General features: G+C 36.2%; 2 protein-coding genes across 3 annotated transcripts; one reads left to right on the top strand and one right to left on the bottom strand.

Annotated features, from left to right (window-relative positions):
- Positions 1–532: 532 nt before the first annotated feature.
- On the top strand, positions 533–1513 carry Blos1 (biogenesis of lysosome-related organelles complex 1 subunit 1). The gene is made up of 4 exons (XM_067777277.1): positions 533–690; positions 755–827; positions 883–1015; positions 1093–1513. Exons 1-4 carry the CDS (start codon positions 630–632, stop codon positions 1216–1218), a joined length of 393 nt encoding a protein of 130 aa, XP_067633378.1. The 5' UTR covers positions 533–629; the 3' UTR covers positions 1219–1513.
- Positions 1514–7082: 5569 nt separating this feature from the next.
- On the bottom strand, positions 7083–12127 carry LOC137243152 (transformer-2 sex-determining protein-like). Of its 2 annotated transcripts, none has more exons than XM_067770492.1 (8): positions 11972–12127; positions 11568–11644; positions 11374–11499; positions 9945–10029; positions 9760–9888; positions 9311–9486; positions 8579–8745; positions 7083–8468 (listed from the first exon to the last, which is right to left on the bottom strand). In XM_067770492.1, exons 1-8 carry the CDS (start codon positions 11972–11974, stop codon positions 8452–8454), a joined length of 780 nt encoding a protein of 259 aa, XP_067626593.1. In that variant the 5' UTR covers positions 11975–12127; the 3' UTR covers positions 7083–8451. The 2 variants fall into 2 exon arrangements, with proteins under 2 accessions (XP_067626593.1, XP_067626594.1); XM_067770493.1 differs by having other exon boundaries at positions 9951–10029.
- Between the last annotated feature and the right edge of the window lie 3083 nt (positions 12128–15210).

The raw sequence follows: 15210 nt of genomic DNA, 5'->3' as shown, positions 1-15210 counted from the left end.
ATAAATTTGTAAAGATTATCTCACTTTAAAATTTGAGTTAAATAATCTAAAGTTTTGTTTTGAAACTGAGTCGAGAACTGTTCGTGTGAATATGCGAATTTTCACCGATCAGCTGTTAGTTGCGCTACTTGGTAAAATTTACAATGCGAATAACTTTTAAACGAGATAAAAAATGTAGTTTCTGCTGTCGGATTCTGAATCTTGACGCAAATACGCGTCTTTTGATATCGCTATCGACATGTGCGACCCGAATTTTAAGTGCAGGACTTAAGTTGAAATTTTACTAAATTTGGAAATTAAAAGGCTTATATTTCATAAACTAAGAGTTTCCTAGAGTTGCGGATGATAATTTTGTGATTTTTAGGACCCCCGCCACACCTCGAAAAAAAGAAAAGTTGGAAAATCGTGGCACCTTATTCTAAATATTCCACCAACGCTTTGACAGCGCCAAAAGATAATGATGAAACTCCATGTCGCTTTCTTCGCATTGAATCTACCAAAGCCATTGTGAGCTCCTATTCATGAATTCACAATAATCGCTATAGACTATTGTGAATACTTAAATCAGCTGCATTGTATGAATTCACAAAAAAAAAAAAAAAAAATTGGTAGATCAAGAACTGCAAAAGATGTTAACCTCTATGGTAAAAGAATACCAAGTTAAACAGGCGAAACGAAAGCAGGAACAAGGTACAAATAGGATATTATTTCAACATTTAATTTATTAAACACAAAGTATTGAAATTTTCTATAGAAATACGTCGAAAAGATTTGGTCGAATCATCAAATGAGCTCACCCAAGCTATTGTGGACCATTTAAATGTTGGGTAAGAGTTAAAATTTCTATGTATTTGGGTTTTTTAAAATTCTCTGAATTGAAAGTGTGGCACAAGCATATTTAAATCAAAAACGTTTGGATGCTGAAGCAAAGCAGCTGCATGTTGGCGCGACTAACTTCGCCAAGCAAACACAACAATGGATCCAATTAATTGATAATTTCAGTAGTGCATTAAAAGTAAGCAATGGCTTTTTCATTTATATATATAATTTGATAAGCGAAGTATTCTCGTCATGCTTTTTATTCTCATATAGGAATTGGGTGATGTGGAAAATTGGGCACGGAGCATAGAAGGTGATATACAAGTAATACAAAATACTTTGGAAATAGCTTATAAGACATCACGACAGATACAGCAACACAACACTCCTAGCAATTAGTGTTTATTATACCTAGACCAAAGTATATCCTTTGAAAAGCATTTTGTAATTGTTTAATCGAGAAATATGTGCAAAAGTTAAAACATTTATGCGGTTTTAATTTTGATGACTTTGTTGCACAAACATACACACCTTTGGAGAGGAGTTCTGAAGAATTACCAAAATTTTATGTATAAGATTAGAATGAAAAAAGTACCAAGACCTCTTTTAAAAACCTTTTCCGAATTAGGGACTGAAATAGATATAAGAAATTTTTTTCTGAATAAATAAATGCATTATTATCTAACAAATTAAACTTTAGCATCCAAATCATGGCTGGGCTGCTTCGGCAGAGTTCTTATGGCCTTTTATTAACGATAAAGACACTCCCAAAAGGTTTTGGGGTGTTATCAATACTGACGGTTCTTTGCCGGATATAGATCCGGTAGCAAGTATTCTGATACTGGCCCGAACATTTACAGAACGATAAATAAAACGACATTAAACCTTCTAGGCCATACCGCCGTTCCATGAGGAGTTCGGGGTCGCCAGAGCCTCGCCTGCTAAATATTTGTATGATACGTTCATATTTGTAACAGGGTTCTTCTCGGTTAGGTGAGGTGGACAATGTGGTTGCGGAAGCTCTGAAGCAACGTTGCCAGAACTTTTTCAGGAGAAAGGCTATATGGACAAAAAGAAAAAGCTAAATAAAAACTTTTAAGGCTTAGAAAAAAAGTCAAAAGTTTAAGGTAACTGCGTGGGTTTTATTAACTTTGTTTTGATAAAAATAAAATTTGTTTTTACTCCAATTTGATAAAAAAAAAAATTATTTGCCGATGCTGTGTTTTAACTTAAAAGTAAACTTTTTTTTAATTGCAAAATAGGAACGCTAATAAACCTGTTTTCAATAATTAAATGCCGTTGTTGTCCTTTCAAAGAACCCATCAAAGATGTAAGTTTTACATATCACGCTGTCTGAAGTTTTTGGTAAGTGTTATTAATAGGTCTGGAAGCACTGCGACCTTTGTGCAGATATATTGTGCAAGTGGTACGTGTTATACACACGATATCTGGGAAATTACATCTGGCAAATGAATTTCACAAGAGAACATTTTCACGACACTTTTCTGGGAGGGCCGAAACATCGCCGAGTGACCCCCGGTGAAACAAAATTTTGGAATATGTGATTATGAAGGTATGCCTGTCGTAAGAGTCTACTAAAATACCAGATTCAAGGGGGCTTTGGAGCGCAACCCTTCAGGTTAAAAAAAAATGTAAGGCGCGATAACCTCCGAAGAGATCTAAGGCCGAACTTCTCTTCCAATTTGCGTCGTGCTCTCCTTCATTTTCCCTACAAATTGGGCGGACTGGACCAACATGTTTTATGCCGACTCCGAACGGCATCTGCAAGGCAGATGAGTTTTCACTGAGAGCTTTTCATGGCAGAAATACACCCGGAGCGCTTGCCAAACACTGCCGAGGGGCGACCCCGCTTAGAAAAGTTTTCTTCTAATTGAAAACCCTTATTTCTAAAATTTTGATGTTGCTTTGCCCGGGGTGTGAACCCAGGGCATACGGTGTGGTAGGCGGATAAAGCGATGAAATTTGGTAGGTGGGTTGACCTTATGACGCAGAATAGAAAATTAGTAAAATTTTGGACAATGGGCGTGGCACCGCCCACTGTTAAAAGGAGGTAATTTAAAAGTTTTGCAAGCTGTAATTTGGCAGTAGTTTAAGATATCATGATGAAATTTGGCAGAAACGTTACACCCATTACTATATGTGTACTAAATAAAAATTGGCACAACAAACACACGAACACGCCCAGTTTTGAAAAAAAAAATTTTTTTAAGTAAAGTTTAAACAAAAAAATTGAATACCTTTACAGTATATAAGTAAATTATGCCAACATTCAACTCCAGTAATGACATGCTGCAACAAAATACAAAAATAAAAGAAAATTTTTAAAATGGGCGTGGCTCCGCCCTTTTTCATTTAATTGGTCTAGAATACTTTTAATGCCATAAGTCGAACAAAAATTTACCAATCCTTGTGAAATTTGGTAGGGGCATAGATTCTATAATGATAACTGTGTTCTACGAAAATGGGCGAAATCGGTTGAAGCCACGCCCAGTTTTTATACCCAGTCGACTGTCTGTCTTCGGCCGTTAAAACGGTAACTTGAGCAAAAATCGATATATCTTTACTAAACTTAGTTCACGTACTTATCTGAACTCACTTTTTCTTGGTATAAAAAAATGACCGATATCTGACTATGACCACGCCCACTTTTTCGATATCGAAAATTACGAAAAAAGTGCCATAATTCTATATCAAATATGAAAAAAATGGATGAAACATGGTAATTGGATTAGTTTATTGACGCAAAATATAACTTAAAACTTTGTAAAATGGGTGTGACACCTACCATATTAAGTAGAAGAAAATGAAAAAGTTCTGCAGGGCGAAATCAAAAGCCCTTGGAATCTTGGCAGGAATACTATTCGTGATATTACATATATAAATAAACTAGCAGACCCGTCAGACGTTGTTCTGCCCTAAATTAGGTCTATCTCCACACATTTTAATAAGCTTTTTCCATTTATCAGTTTTGCCAGGTTAATGCAACTAAATCGAATAACACAATAAAAATTACTTTAACGCTCTCAGCAACAACTTTCATTTGATATCCATATGACACACACATTCTACGGGTATCCGGGTCCAGGTTCTTGAGACCCTAGTCACCCAGCGGTATTAAAATTACTCTGTACTAAAGCACTCATCAACAGCTTCAATTTGATAACCATAATGTAAAAACACATCCTAGTTTTACCCTGATGCACGTTTTGGCCTATGTCTCGAGACCCTTCACAAATAGGTATGAACACATCAACAGCTTTCATTTGTTATCCATATTGTATAAACACTTCCTAGGTGTACCCGGGTCCACGTTTTGGCCTCAATCTCGAGACCCTAGTCACCAATAGGTATGAAAACTACCCTGTACTAAAGCACTCATCAACAGCTTTCGTTCGTTATCCATATTCTATAAACGCATTCTAGGGGTACCCGCGTCCACGTTTTCGCTTATATCTCGAGACCCTAGTTACCCGCGGGTACGAAAAATACCTCGTATCAAAGTACTCATAAACAGCTTACATTCGATACCCATATTGTACAAACATATCCCAGGATTACCCAGGTCCACTTTTGGTCTTAAGGCCCTATCCAGAACGGGATAAAAATTAGCCTATGTCTGTCTCCTGTTTCTAAGCTACCCCTCCACCAATTTTCAGCCAAACATGTTCATCCGTTACTTCCTCTTCAATCACTCTTTATCTATTAAAAAAAAGCGCATCAAAATCCGTTGCGTATTTTTAACGGTTTAAGAATTCAAAGGGACATAGGGACAGAAAAAGCGATTTTGTTTTATACTATGTAGTGATGTACATCCATACATTCCTATAAACCTTCGCCCGAAGCTAAATAACGCAGCGAATGCTATATATGTACGTATGTGTCGCATCATCCTCACTCAATTAGCGCGAACAGTTCACAGCGAACAAACATTCATACGCATTTTTTGATAAAAATGTTACTTTTGTTTAAACAATTTGGCTGATATAAGAAAGGAATCGAGTTTTTTTTTTGATGCAGATCGAAGGAATATTTCAAAGTTTTACTGAAAAGAAGAATTTTTTAAATCCATCAATCCGTTTATGAGTTATAGCTGTGTAAACAAAAATTTTATGATTTACTACATTTTGGCAATTTGTCACGCCCCTATAATATATACCTTCAAATTATATTAACTGTACCATCTCACGTAGCTAAGCTTTCAAATGCAAAAAACCGTTTTAAAATCGGAGCATTCTGTGTGAAGTTATATGCATACATGGCATTTAGCGACTTTATCGGTACCCCCCCCAGCGGGTTAGGATGGGTCAGAATATACCCGCGGTAGGTATGCCTGTCGTAAGAGGCGACTAAAATACCGGATTCAAGGGGCTGTGTAGCGCAACCCTGCAGGTTGCCAGCGCAACATATAGCTTCTCCAAACCCAATTGTCAACCTCACCTATCCGCGGCGAATCCTGTTTCACTAACAGACGAGGCTCTGGCGACCCTAAGCTCCTTATGGAACTTGGGGTTGGGGAGTGAGGGGATGGCCTGAAGGTTTAATGTGGCCACTTAAATCGTTCCCGAGATGGTCGGGCCAGCACCTTAATGGTGCTGTGGTACCGGAGCGTACCGGATCTGTATCCGGCAAAGGACCATCACATCGATAACACTCCCCAAAGCCTTCGGGGAGCAACCTTATCGCTACAACAACAACAACAACAACAACATGTTGTGGGTCACCCAGTTCCACATTTTGGTCGATATCTGGAAAACATCTTCACATATATACAACTTAGGGCTACTCCCATTTAAAATACTCATTAACACCTTTCATTTGATACCCATATCGTACAAACGCATGCTAGTCACCCCTGGTCCACCTTTATGGCGATATCTCGAAAAGGCGTCCACCTATAGAACTATGGCCCACTCCCTTCTAAAATACTCGTTAATACTTTCCATTTGATACCCATGTAATACAAACACGTTCCAGGGTTACCCTAGGTTCATTTTCCTAAATAGTGATTTTCCCTTATTTTGTCTCCAAATCTTTCAGTTGAGTATGTAATGTTCGGTTACACCCGAACTTAGCCTTCCTCACTTGTTTCTTGATGCATTTCTTTTTGGTATCAATGCTGCCTTCCAGGGAACGAACTTCTTTAAAGTAGCTGAAATCATTTTTTTTTTTTTTTGTTATTTTAACATACCTTTTAATTTTTAGGTTTCTTCAAATGTTATTAGTTTCACCATTATAAATAAATAAATGTAAGGCGCGATAACCTCCGAAGAGATCTAAGGCCGAGCTTCTCTTCCAATTTGCGTCGTGCTCCTCTTGATTTTTCCCTACAAATTGGCCGGACGGGACCTACATGTTTTATGCCGACTCCGAACGGCATCTGCAAGGCAGATGAGTTTTCACTGAGAGCTTTTCATGGCAGAAATACAATCGGAGCGCTTGCCAGACACTGCCGAGTTTCACCATTGTACCCACAAAATTCAATGATTTTTTGTTTTCGATTTTTTACATACATATACAAATATTTCATGAGCAGGTTTCTCTTTTTTTGGCCATGTACCACAGTATTAATGTACTATACATATAATTTGCTTAATTTGCTGGTTATAGTTTGTGTCGAAAACTGAAAGCATGGGTACGGTTTGTCTAGTACCAACCGTGGAATGCTCATAGCTAAATAGAAAAGTGAAAGAACTCTCGAAATCTACTTCGAATAATCTAACAGTTGTATAAAATTTGGCGCTTAATTTGCACAATATCAAAACGAAACTTAAGACATTATTGAGTAAAAGTCGATTGATTAGCCGATCCTCAGCTTTAAGCTGAGATTTGATTGAAAATTATATTAAATATACCTTTTTTGTGATAAATGGTAAGAGCGATTTAAACTCGGAATATTTTCAGTTGTGAGCGATTTGAGAATTGATGGTTTCTTGGATTAACATATTTAATTCGAAGCTAAGGCATTCTAAACTTTTTTGAGAAACGCTTAACAACAATAAACTGGTTATTTTGGCAAAAATACATGAAATTAAAATTTATTGGTTTTTATATTGATTTAGGACGTGTTTATATCATGGCCGCATCGTGGTTCATGATTCGTGACCGATATTCATTTTTAAATGGCAATAGCTTCGAAGTACTGAATGGGATTGAGATATGTGAACTAGGAATAACGGGGTCGTCGCGTTTCAATGAGTCGTCGAATTGTTAAATTCACAGCCATTTTTAACGGAAAACGCATATTTGTGTTTTGTCTTTCCTTTTATTCAATTTGTATCAGTAAGCATTAAAAACTAATTAAAAATAGAAGTAAACAAAAGTAAGTTTAAGGTTTTTTCTATAATATGTATAAAAATGAAATTGAATAGTTGCGCACCGTCTCCACCACAGTTAAGATTGATCCGTTATTAAGTCTAATGTACAAACATACATACATATAAATAGTAATTAAAAATTTGTTCAATGCAAATATTATTCCATCAAATAATTAATTTTTACTTTGTTTTTATTTCTTTACTTAAAGAAAACTGCATTTACATTAAACAGAAGTGAGAGATAATGTAATAACATTTGAAAGTATATAAATAAAATATGGTTAATTGCTAATAAAACTACTGGTATGCAAAGAACGTTGTTAAGATTATTGAAAAAGTAAGAATAGTGTATTAAATTTCTTAAGGAAGTAATTTTATGAGAAGTAAATTAAACAATTTTTTTTTGTCGATGGTTTTTTTAAATACGCTCGAACATTTGTATCTGTACATTAGGCTGCCTCCTCCATGTAATCAAGAAATACTTATTTTTCGAATATAATTCGACATTCTTGCGAGCTAGACCAACTTAGCAATACCTACAGCAAATAAATGTCTATGAATTTAAAGCTTTTTAATGCCCTTTTCCCAAAAAATAATGAAATGTACAAAAAGTATTTTGTATTTAAATAAAGTTTTACAAGTACTTCGACATCTTTAATTTGATGTAATACTCGTTATTAACGGAAAATTAAATTTTAGATACGTTTTTATATCATTCCAGCTCTAAAATAACAAAATTTTCATGAGTCGAAACACATAAGGAAATCATTCAGTTTGAAAACCCAAAAATTTTTTTGACTAGGCACCCTAATGTGTATATTATTTCAATACACACACACACATATATATATATTTATAGTTGTTATCCATTAGGTGAGCTGAGCACGCAAATTCAATAAATTTTTAACTAAATGTATACGATTTGTGAAAAAATATTAACCAATTAGGTGTAGTGTAATGGGTCAAAAATATTCGATGATTTATAAAAAAAACATTGATGAATTTCCCTCTCACATCGCTAAATAATGTAATTCAAATATGTATGTTTATTATGTTACTTGATAATATTTGCACACAAATTATTATTTCATCAAATTGTATACTGAGTTTATTAAAATTTGTAATTTATTTCTTTGCTTTCTGCATAAAATTCATTTGAAATTGTACATATGCAACGCATTTCTTGGTTATCCTGCCAACATTATTTTTAGCACATGCTAAGGTGTGGGTTATTTTGGGTACATACATACATATATATTTTCTTTTTATTCAGCGTTTTTTTTTTTTTTTTTGTCATTTAATAGCGGTTACGCCCTGAAAAAGAAAAAAAAATATTTAAGAATGGCGGTCATTTTTTGTTAATGTTGAACTTTATTTTCTTTTCCACTTTTCCAAATTGAATTATTCACTCATTCATTACTTACGCGGTGAATAGGAACGACTTCGACTCCGATCATAGCGACGTCTGCGATCACTGCGATAATTATTGCGATTGTTGTAGGGTGAAACTGAACGACGCCGACCACGATAATCATCGCGATAACGATCTTTACGATCATTGCGATCACTTCGATCATCACGTTCACCACGCCTATTAAATATATTAAAACGGTAATTTGAATGAGATACATATGTATACAATATAAAGGAATAAACACGCCTCCGCTAAAATAGGAACAACTTAAAACATTTTCGAGGATATGTGAAATGTATGCTCCCGCTCATATTTTAAATAATTTATTATTATTGTTGTTTTATTAACGATAGACACTCCCCGAAGGTGTTTAGGAGTGTTACCGATGTTGATGGTTCTTTGCTGGATATACATCCGTTACGTTCCGGTAACAAAGCACTATTAAAGTACCAGCCGTAACATCTCGGAAACGATTAACATAGCCACATTAACCTTAAGGGCTTCCCCATGAGGAACTTGGGGTCGGCAGAGCCTCGCCTGTTAAATATGTATATGATACATTAATATTTGTAAAAGGATTATCCTCGCGTATGTGAGGTTGAAAATGCGGAAGCTCTGGAGCTATAAAAATCTGTATTGCGCTTATCAACACCTTGATTCTATATTCGACATTTCGACCTTTCAGTTTCGCCATTTTAATTTATATTTCTATGTTCTATCACGTTTTTAATGTTATACGCACCTAATATAACGTCCCATATAAACGCCAGGTGTAGGTGTATGTGGCCGTTGTGTTGTCGAGAAATCAACACGTATACGACGATCATCGATTTCCATGCCGGAGCAAGCGTCCTTGGCTGCTTTAGCATCATTTAAATCCTCATAATATATGAAACAAAATCCACGTGATCTCCCAGTCTATGGATAGGTGAAAAAATTAAACCACATTAATAATGCAGCTATATAGAATACGCAAAATACGAGTAATTTTAATGGGAATTTTATTAATGTATTGGAGAGCCTTTAGTGCGCAAACCTATAAGCTTTTGGGGAGCTACTCATTATCTCCAATTTATACATAAATTTCTTTAGCCATTTCTTTTGTTTCGCCATTTAACAATATATTAATTTGAAAATGTTTAAAAATGGCACCATTACATCCATATTTTGAACCCTAATAGTACGACACACCTGTGCATCAATAACCACTTGTATTCGTTCGATTGGTCCAAATTTGGAAAATATTTCGCGTATTTTTTGTTGTGTTGTATATACACTCAGTCCAAATATTCCAATGCATCGATTTGGTAAAGGCTTTTCCTATGAAAAAATAAATAAGTTTTCTTTAGCACAATAATAATCCCAATATTGCTTACATTTACTCTATTGCCTCGGCGGTTTTCATACGGACTGCGTGTACGCGAACGTGAAGAGCGACGTCCATTTCGTGGTGAGAGTGATCTTTTTGGTATGTGAAAGAAGAAAAAATTCAAATATTTTAAGATGATGGGGATAACCAACGATAAATATGTCTTGTATGTTTTTGTACTTTATAAGTAGTGTATATATATATATATATTCTTTCAGAAATATTCTTATTGGTTGCTTGATTCATTTTTCGACTTTCAAGTTTATATGTATGCCAGTTGAGCTTGGTTTTGTAAACATAAATTTCAAAGCTTGGGTTTTGATTGAGAAATTTGTGTATGATTTTGCTAAAATTTGCGCTTCTTCTGCTGTCTTCACTATTTTGCTAATTTTTGATAGCTTATGTAGATTTAACTATTATGTTTGATTGATATATCTTGTTTGAACTGAGTTTTTAGTATTGAAAAATCTCAAATTTTAAATTCGAGCAATGCACAGAATTGTGTTTCATTTAGAGGGCAGAGTTTGTTTGATAAATGCTGTTGCAACTTGAGTTCCAGAAATTGTTTGGATTCAATGATATTCATTTTTTCTTCGATTCTAACATAGTTATTTTTCCGTCCAATTAAATTCATTCATATCTAAGTCTTAAAGGTTTTTTTTTCAATTTTCACTGTGAAAGCGTGCGGGTTTTCGCTACAAAATCACTATTCTGAAACGGAAAAAATAATCACTACGTAAAGCAATACTTCACGAATGTAAAGCTTAAACAAATCCTGATCTACTACCAAAAAAAATCCCCGTAATCGTATTGACGTGTTGCTTTTAACAATTTTAAAGCTTCACAGTACTATATTATTTAACGATAGGCTAGTTAATTTATATTTGTGAAACATAATATATAAGCGTTATCGTGTGCTGATAATAGGACCTAGAACAATAATTACAGATGCTACATTAGTCATTCCCACGATATCCAGTTCTACGGACAGGAATAACCTCGATCCATGAATGGAAGTGTTGGCTAAGCACTGTGTATATCACTATACCATCTAATCTAGATTAACCTAGTTACATTGAAAGTGGTATTCTGTGTACAGAGTACATGTCTATTAAATAAATTGTAGCTTGCCTGTCAGAATAGACTTGGTTTCGGTTCTTGATGTTATTCTTATTATACTTAGCCCTGCCCGGTGGTGATTACCACTCATAAAACTGTATCAAATCTTCGAATACATACAAGAAGTACTAGAATATTAAGTTGTCAGGAATGATAGACATTATGCGAAAATAAAGATATCAAACTGGCCCCATCTACTATCTAATTTACAATAATGGTCGTCATAACAACAAAATTACTTATAAATATAATGGGAGCATTTATTTAATTTAACACCTAAATAAATAGTATTTAGAATGAAATCTAGCTTCACTTACGTTGATAAACTTTTACTGGCTGCCGAGTAACGTCCACCCCGTCCTGATGGTGGTCGTGGGGGTGAAGGCGGGTGACGTGAAACTGAACGGCTATGAGATCTGTACGCTTTATCTCTCGAGTGTCGACTACATAGATACCGAAAAACCATTTTATTAATAATATATGGAAATAATCCAAATCAACTATTACTTACCGCCGTCCATTAGTGCGCCGAACTGGAGATTTTGTATAGCTGCGACGTGAAATGCTACGACTACGCGAACGAGGACTCTGTAAAAGGAAAATAAATACATGTTCTATAATTATTCTTGATTTACAAATTCGCAGCTTTATTTCATTGGTCCCGTTAGTGAGGTTATGTTAGTTGAGCAGATTATTTTCCATTATTCGTAAGAAAATATAGTTTTTTGCAATTTCAATAGTCTTGCATTTTTTAATGTTCAACTTTTCGGCACAGACGTACATACGGATGTTGTGTATGTATGTGGGAAGAACAAAGGGCCTGGCGTGGAAGGCGAGCAAGCACCACATCTTTATCGCTTTTTCATGGCACACATGGTGAAATCTTATACTTTTCAAATAATTATAAAAACTTACCATCTTAAATATTTTATTAAGTTTGTTGAAACAATAATTTTTCCCTAATTGCGCACAACATAGAAATCATTAATTGTTTTTTATCACCTTTCCCAAGCTTTTTTACACAATTTTAGCTGCTGTATGAAGCGAAAATGCCCGCTTGCTGCCGCCAAAATTCACAATAACATGAACAAGTGAAAAATTCACAATGAATAAAACAGATGCAAAGGTTGCCTAGTTCATTAAAGCCTCGTCACATAAGTTTTTCATATACATGTGGTTAAAGGCCGCGGCACAATGACATTTTCCATATAATTAGATGCGTTTAAAATAAGCTTATGCATACCAGATACCATAGTACAGGTTTACAAGTATGATATGTATGAGAAGGAAACAATTCCTTTCTCTTTCTAACACACTGCCGTTTGACACTTCGGTCAGTGTCAAACTATTGTGGAACTCAGTGGAACCTGCGTGGAACATGCGTTTGACACTGAACGAAGTGTCAAAATTACTGTGGTTGCTGTCGCGGAAAGCGACGCAGGGAAACAAAAAGAGGAGGCAAAAGGACTTCAGCAAAAACTGACTGCTGATATCGCTGCTGAGGCTGTCGCTTTTGGTGTCCCGTATAAGAAGGGCGAAAACCTAAAAAGTATTTTTAACGTGGTGTGCATTTCCATTGATTTTCAGTCACCGCAAATAAGGGACATTTTCCGCACGAGACCCTCACGTGCAGGCAACAACGGTGCGATTGTGATCAAGTTCCATTCGCCGCTGGATCGCAATCGTACTCTGCGTGCGTTTGGGGATCACCGTAGGCGTATGAAAAGCGCTGTTTCTCTGGAACCACTTGGTATCCAGGGAAACATCCACCTATACGAGAGCCTTACCAAGGAAAATAGGCTTTTGCTACAAGCGGCTATCCAATTAAGGCGGCAGGGAAAGCTGCAGGCGGCATTCACGTTCCGTGGCTGCGTCTACGTTAGGCATGGACTTGATACATCCGCACAGCCAACAAAAGTTACCAGTGAGGCTGATCTGGATCGATTTCGCCAACCTTAAGTTCATATGCTTATTCATTGTTTTTTGTTATGTAAAGATGGCGCAAAGATTAATTTATTGTTTTTCTTTTTCTTCGGCTTGGTCTATACCTTACTTTAAAGTTGCTTTTAATTCGATTGTACTCAGTGTTTGGAGATAGTAGAAATGCGAATGGCATTGCGAATAATAGCCTAGCTTTGCTTAGTGTCCTATGCAGGCACCATAAAGGTTTCAACGTGGTGCACTTTAATGCTCGTAGTTTAAATGGTGAAAAGATGGATGTAGTCAGAGCGATATTTGAACAATCTAGTGTTGATATCATTTGTGTTTCCGAGACTTGGTTTAAACCTGAAATACTTGATGGCCATTTTGACATAAAGGGATACGTACTCTATAGGATGGATAGAAGGGTAAAGAAAGGTGGTGGTGTTGCTATGTATTGTAAAAAACATCTCAAGTCGAAAATCATATCAAGTATAGCTGTTGGCGTCATTGAGAACTTGCTAGTTGAAGTGTCTAGTTCAATGTCCAAAGTCCTTTTTTCGTGCGTCTATAACCCTAATAAATTGTGCAACGTGAAGGAATATTTTACAATGTCCTCGGTCGCAGTTGATTACACTGATATAATTATCTGCGGAGATTTTAATGTTAATCTCTTATGTAGTGACCCGTATACCTGCCGTTTGTTAGACGATGTTTCAAGTGTTGGTCTTGAAGTGGTTAATGTGTGCGTACCAACAAGGTATGGACAGAACTGCTGCCCCAGCCTTCTTGACTATTTCATTGTGTCCGATACGTCTAAAGTCTTAAAGTTTGATCAATTATCCTTTATCTCAGACCATGATCTAATTTTCTGTTCATTTGATGTAGTGCTCGATAACCACAGTGCAGTAGCTAGACCATCCATTTCACCAGATTATCGACGACCGGACGTAAATAACCTTCTTGGAGACATCTCCAGCATAAATTAGTCTGCTTGTTGGAGCTTGAGTTCGGTGCATGAAAAGCTGAGATTTTTAAATGAAATTATTTTATACCTCTATACAACTCACGTTCCATCTCGGGTATATAGCAACAGATCTTCCTCTTGCCCTTGGTTTAATAGATCCGTCCGTGCTATGATTATCAAGCGCAATAAGCTTTATTCCCTTTGGAAGAAAAACCGAAGCGACGCAAATTGGCGTGCATACAAACTTACACGAAATGAAACCACAGCCTATATTAGGAGAGAAAAATGCAAATACTACAGTAAAATGTTGAATATATCGTTGCCTAATCATGTTTTGTGGCGTAATCTGAAAAAACTTCGTGTACATGTGAGTGAGAGTTCTGACTGTTCCCTTAATCCTGTAGATCTTAATGCAGCTTTTGTGAGCCAAGCTAACCCGTCTTGTCTTAATACCAGTTTCTCAACCCCTCCCTTATATGTGGTTCCTGGTTGTCACGTATTCGAGTTTACAGCTGTTTCGGAACTTGATGTGGCGAGATGCATAAATAAAATAAGGTCAAACGCAATCGGTCAGGACAATATACCGCTCAAATTTGTTAAAATAATTGCCCCGTACATTCTTCCTACATTGACGCATATTATCAACCACAGTATTACTACCCCCTGCTTCCCTGATATGTGGAAGATTGCCACGGTTATACCCATTGCAAAAACGAAGTTTGCAGATTGTCCTAGTGACTTTCGGCCTATCAGCATTTTACCAGCACTCTCGAAAATCTTTGAGATATTGTTGTCGGAACAAATTCAAGACCATTTTTGCAAACATAGTCTGCTATCACCATTCCAGTCAGGCTTCCGATCAAAGCACAGTTGCTCCACGGCTATCATAAAAATTTTAGACGACATCAGGGCACCCTTTGACAAAAACCAGTTGACTTTATTATGCCAATTGACTTCTCAAAAGCCTTCGACTCTGTGAACCATGACCTGCTGTGCTTAAAATTAAAAAATTATTTTGGTTTTGACGACTCCGCAGTGCGGCTCATGCGAAGTTATCTGACGGGTAGATCCCAGCTTGTCAAAGTCGGCTCCGAAACTTCAGGTCTAAAACCACTATTGGCAGGGGTACCCCAAGGCTCTATCTTGGGTCCACTACTTTTTATTATTTTTATTAATGACATATTTAATACATGCCAGCATGCTCATATGCATGCATATGCTGATGATGTCCAACTATATTTGTCGGGAAATCATGAGGGGACAAACG

This window comes from Eurosta solidaginis, chromosome 3 (genome assembly GCF_040869045.1).
Source record: "Eurosta solidaginis isolate ZX-2024a chromosome 3, ASM4086904v1, whole genome shotgun sequence".
NCBI classification, from domain to species: domain Eukaryota; kingdom Metazoa; phylum Arthropoda; class Insecta; order Diptera; family Tephritidae; genus Eurosta; species Eurosta solidaginis.
This window is presented reverse-complemented; position numbering and strand designations above follow the sequence as displayed.

Coding starts and splice junctions, on each gene's coding strand:
- Blos1 (XM_067777277.1), top strand. CDS start 630: ATGTTAACCTCTATGGTAAAAGAATACCAAGTTAAACAGGCGAAACGA. Junction 691..754: donor GAAACGAAAGCAGGAACAAG/GTACAAATAGGA, acceptor AATTTTCTATAG/AAATACGTCGAAAAGATTTG. Junction 1,016..1,092: donor ATTTCAGTAGTGCATTAAAA/GTAAGCAATGGC, acceptor ATTCTCATATAG/GAATTGGGTGATGTGGAAAA.
- LOC137243152 (XM_067770492.1), bottom strand. Junction 9,889..9,944: donor GCCGAGGCAATAGAGTAAAT/GTAAGCAATATT, acceptor ATTTTTTCATAG/GAAAAGCCTTTACCAAATCG. Junction 8,746..9,310: donor TATATGGGACGTTATATTAG/GTGCGTATAACA, acceptor TATATTTAATAG/GCGTGGTGAACGTGATGATC.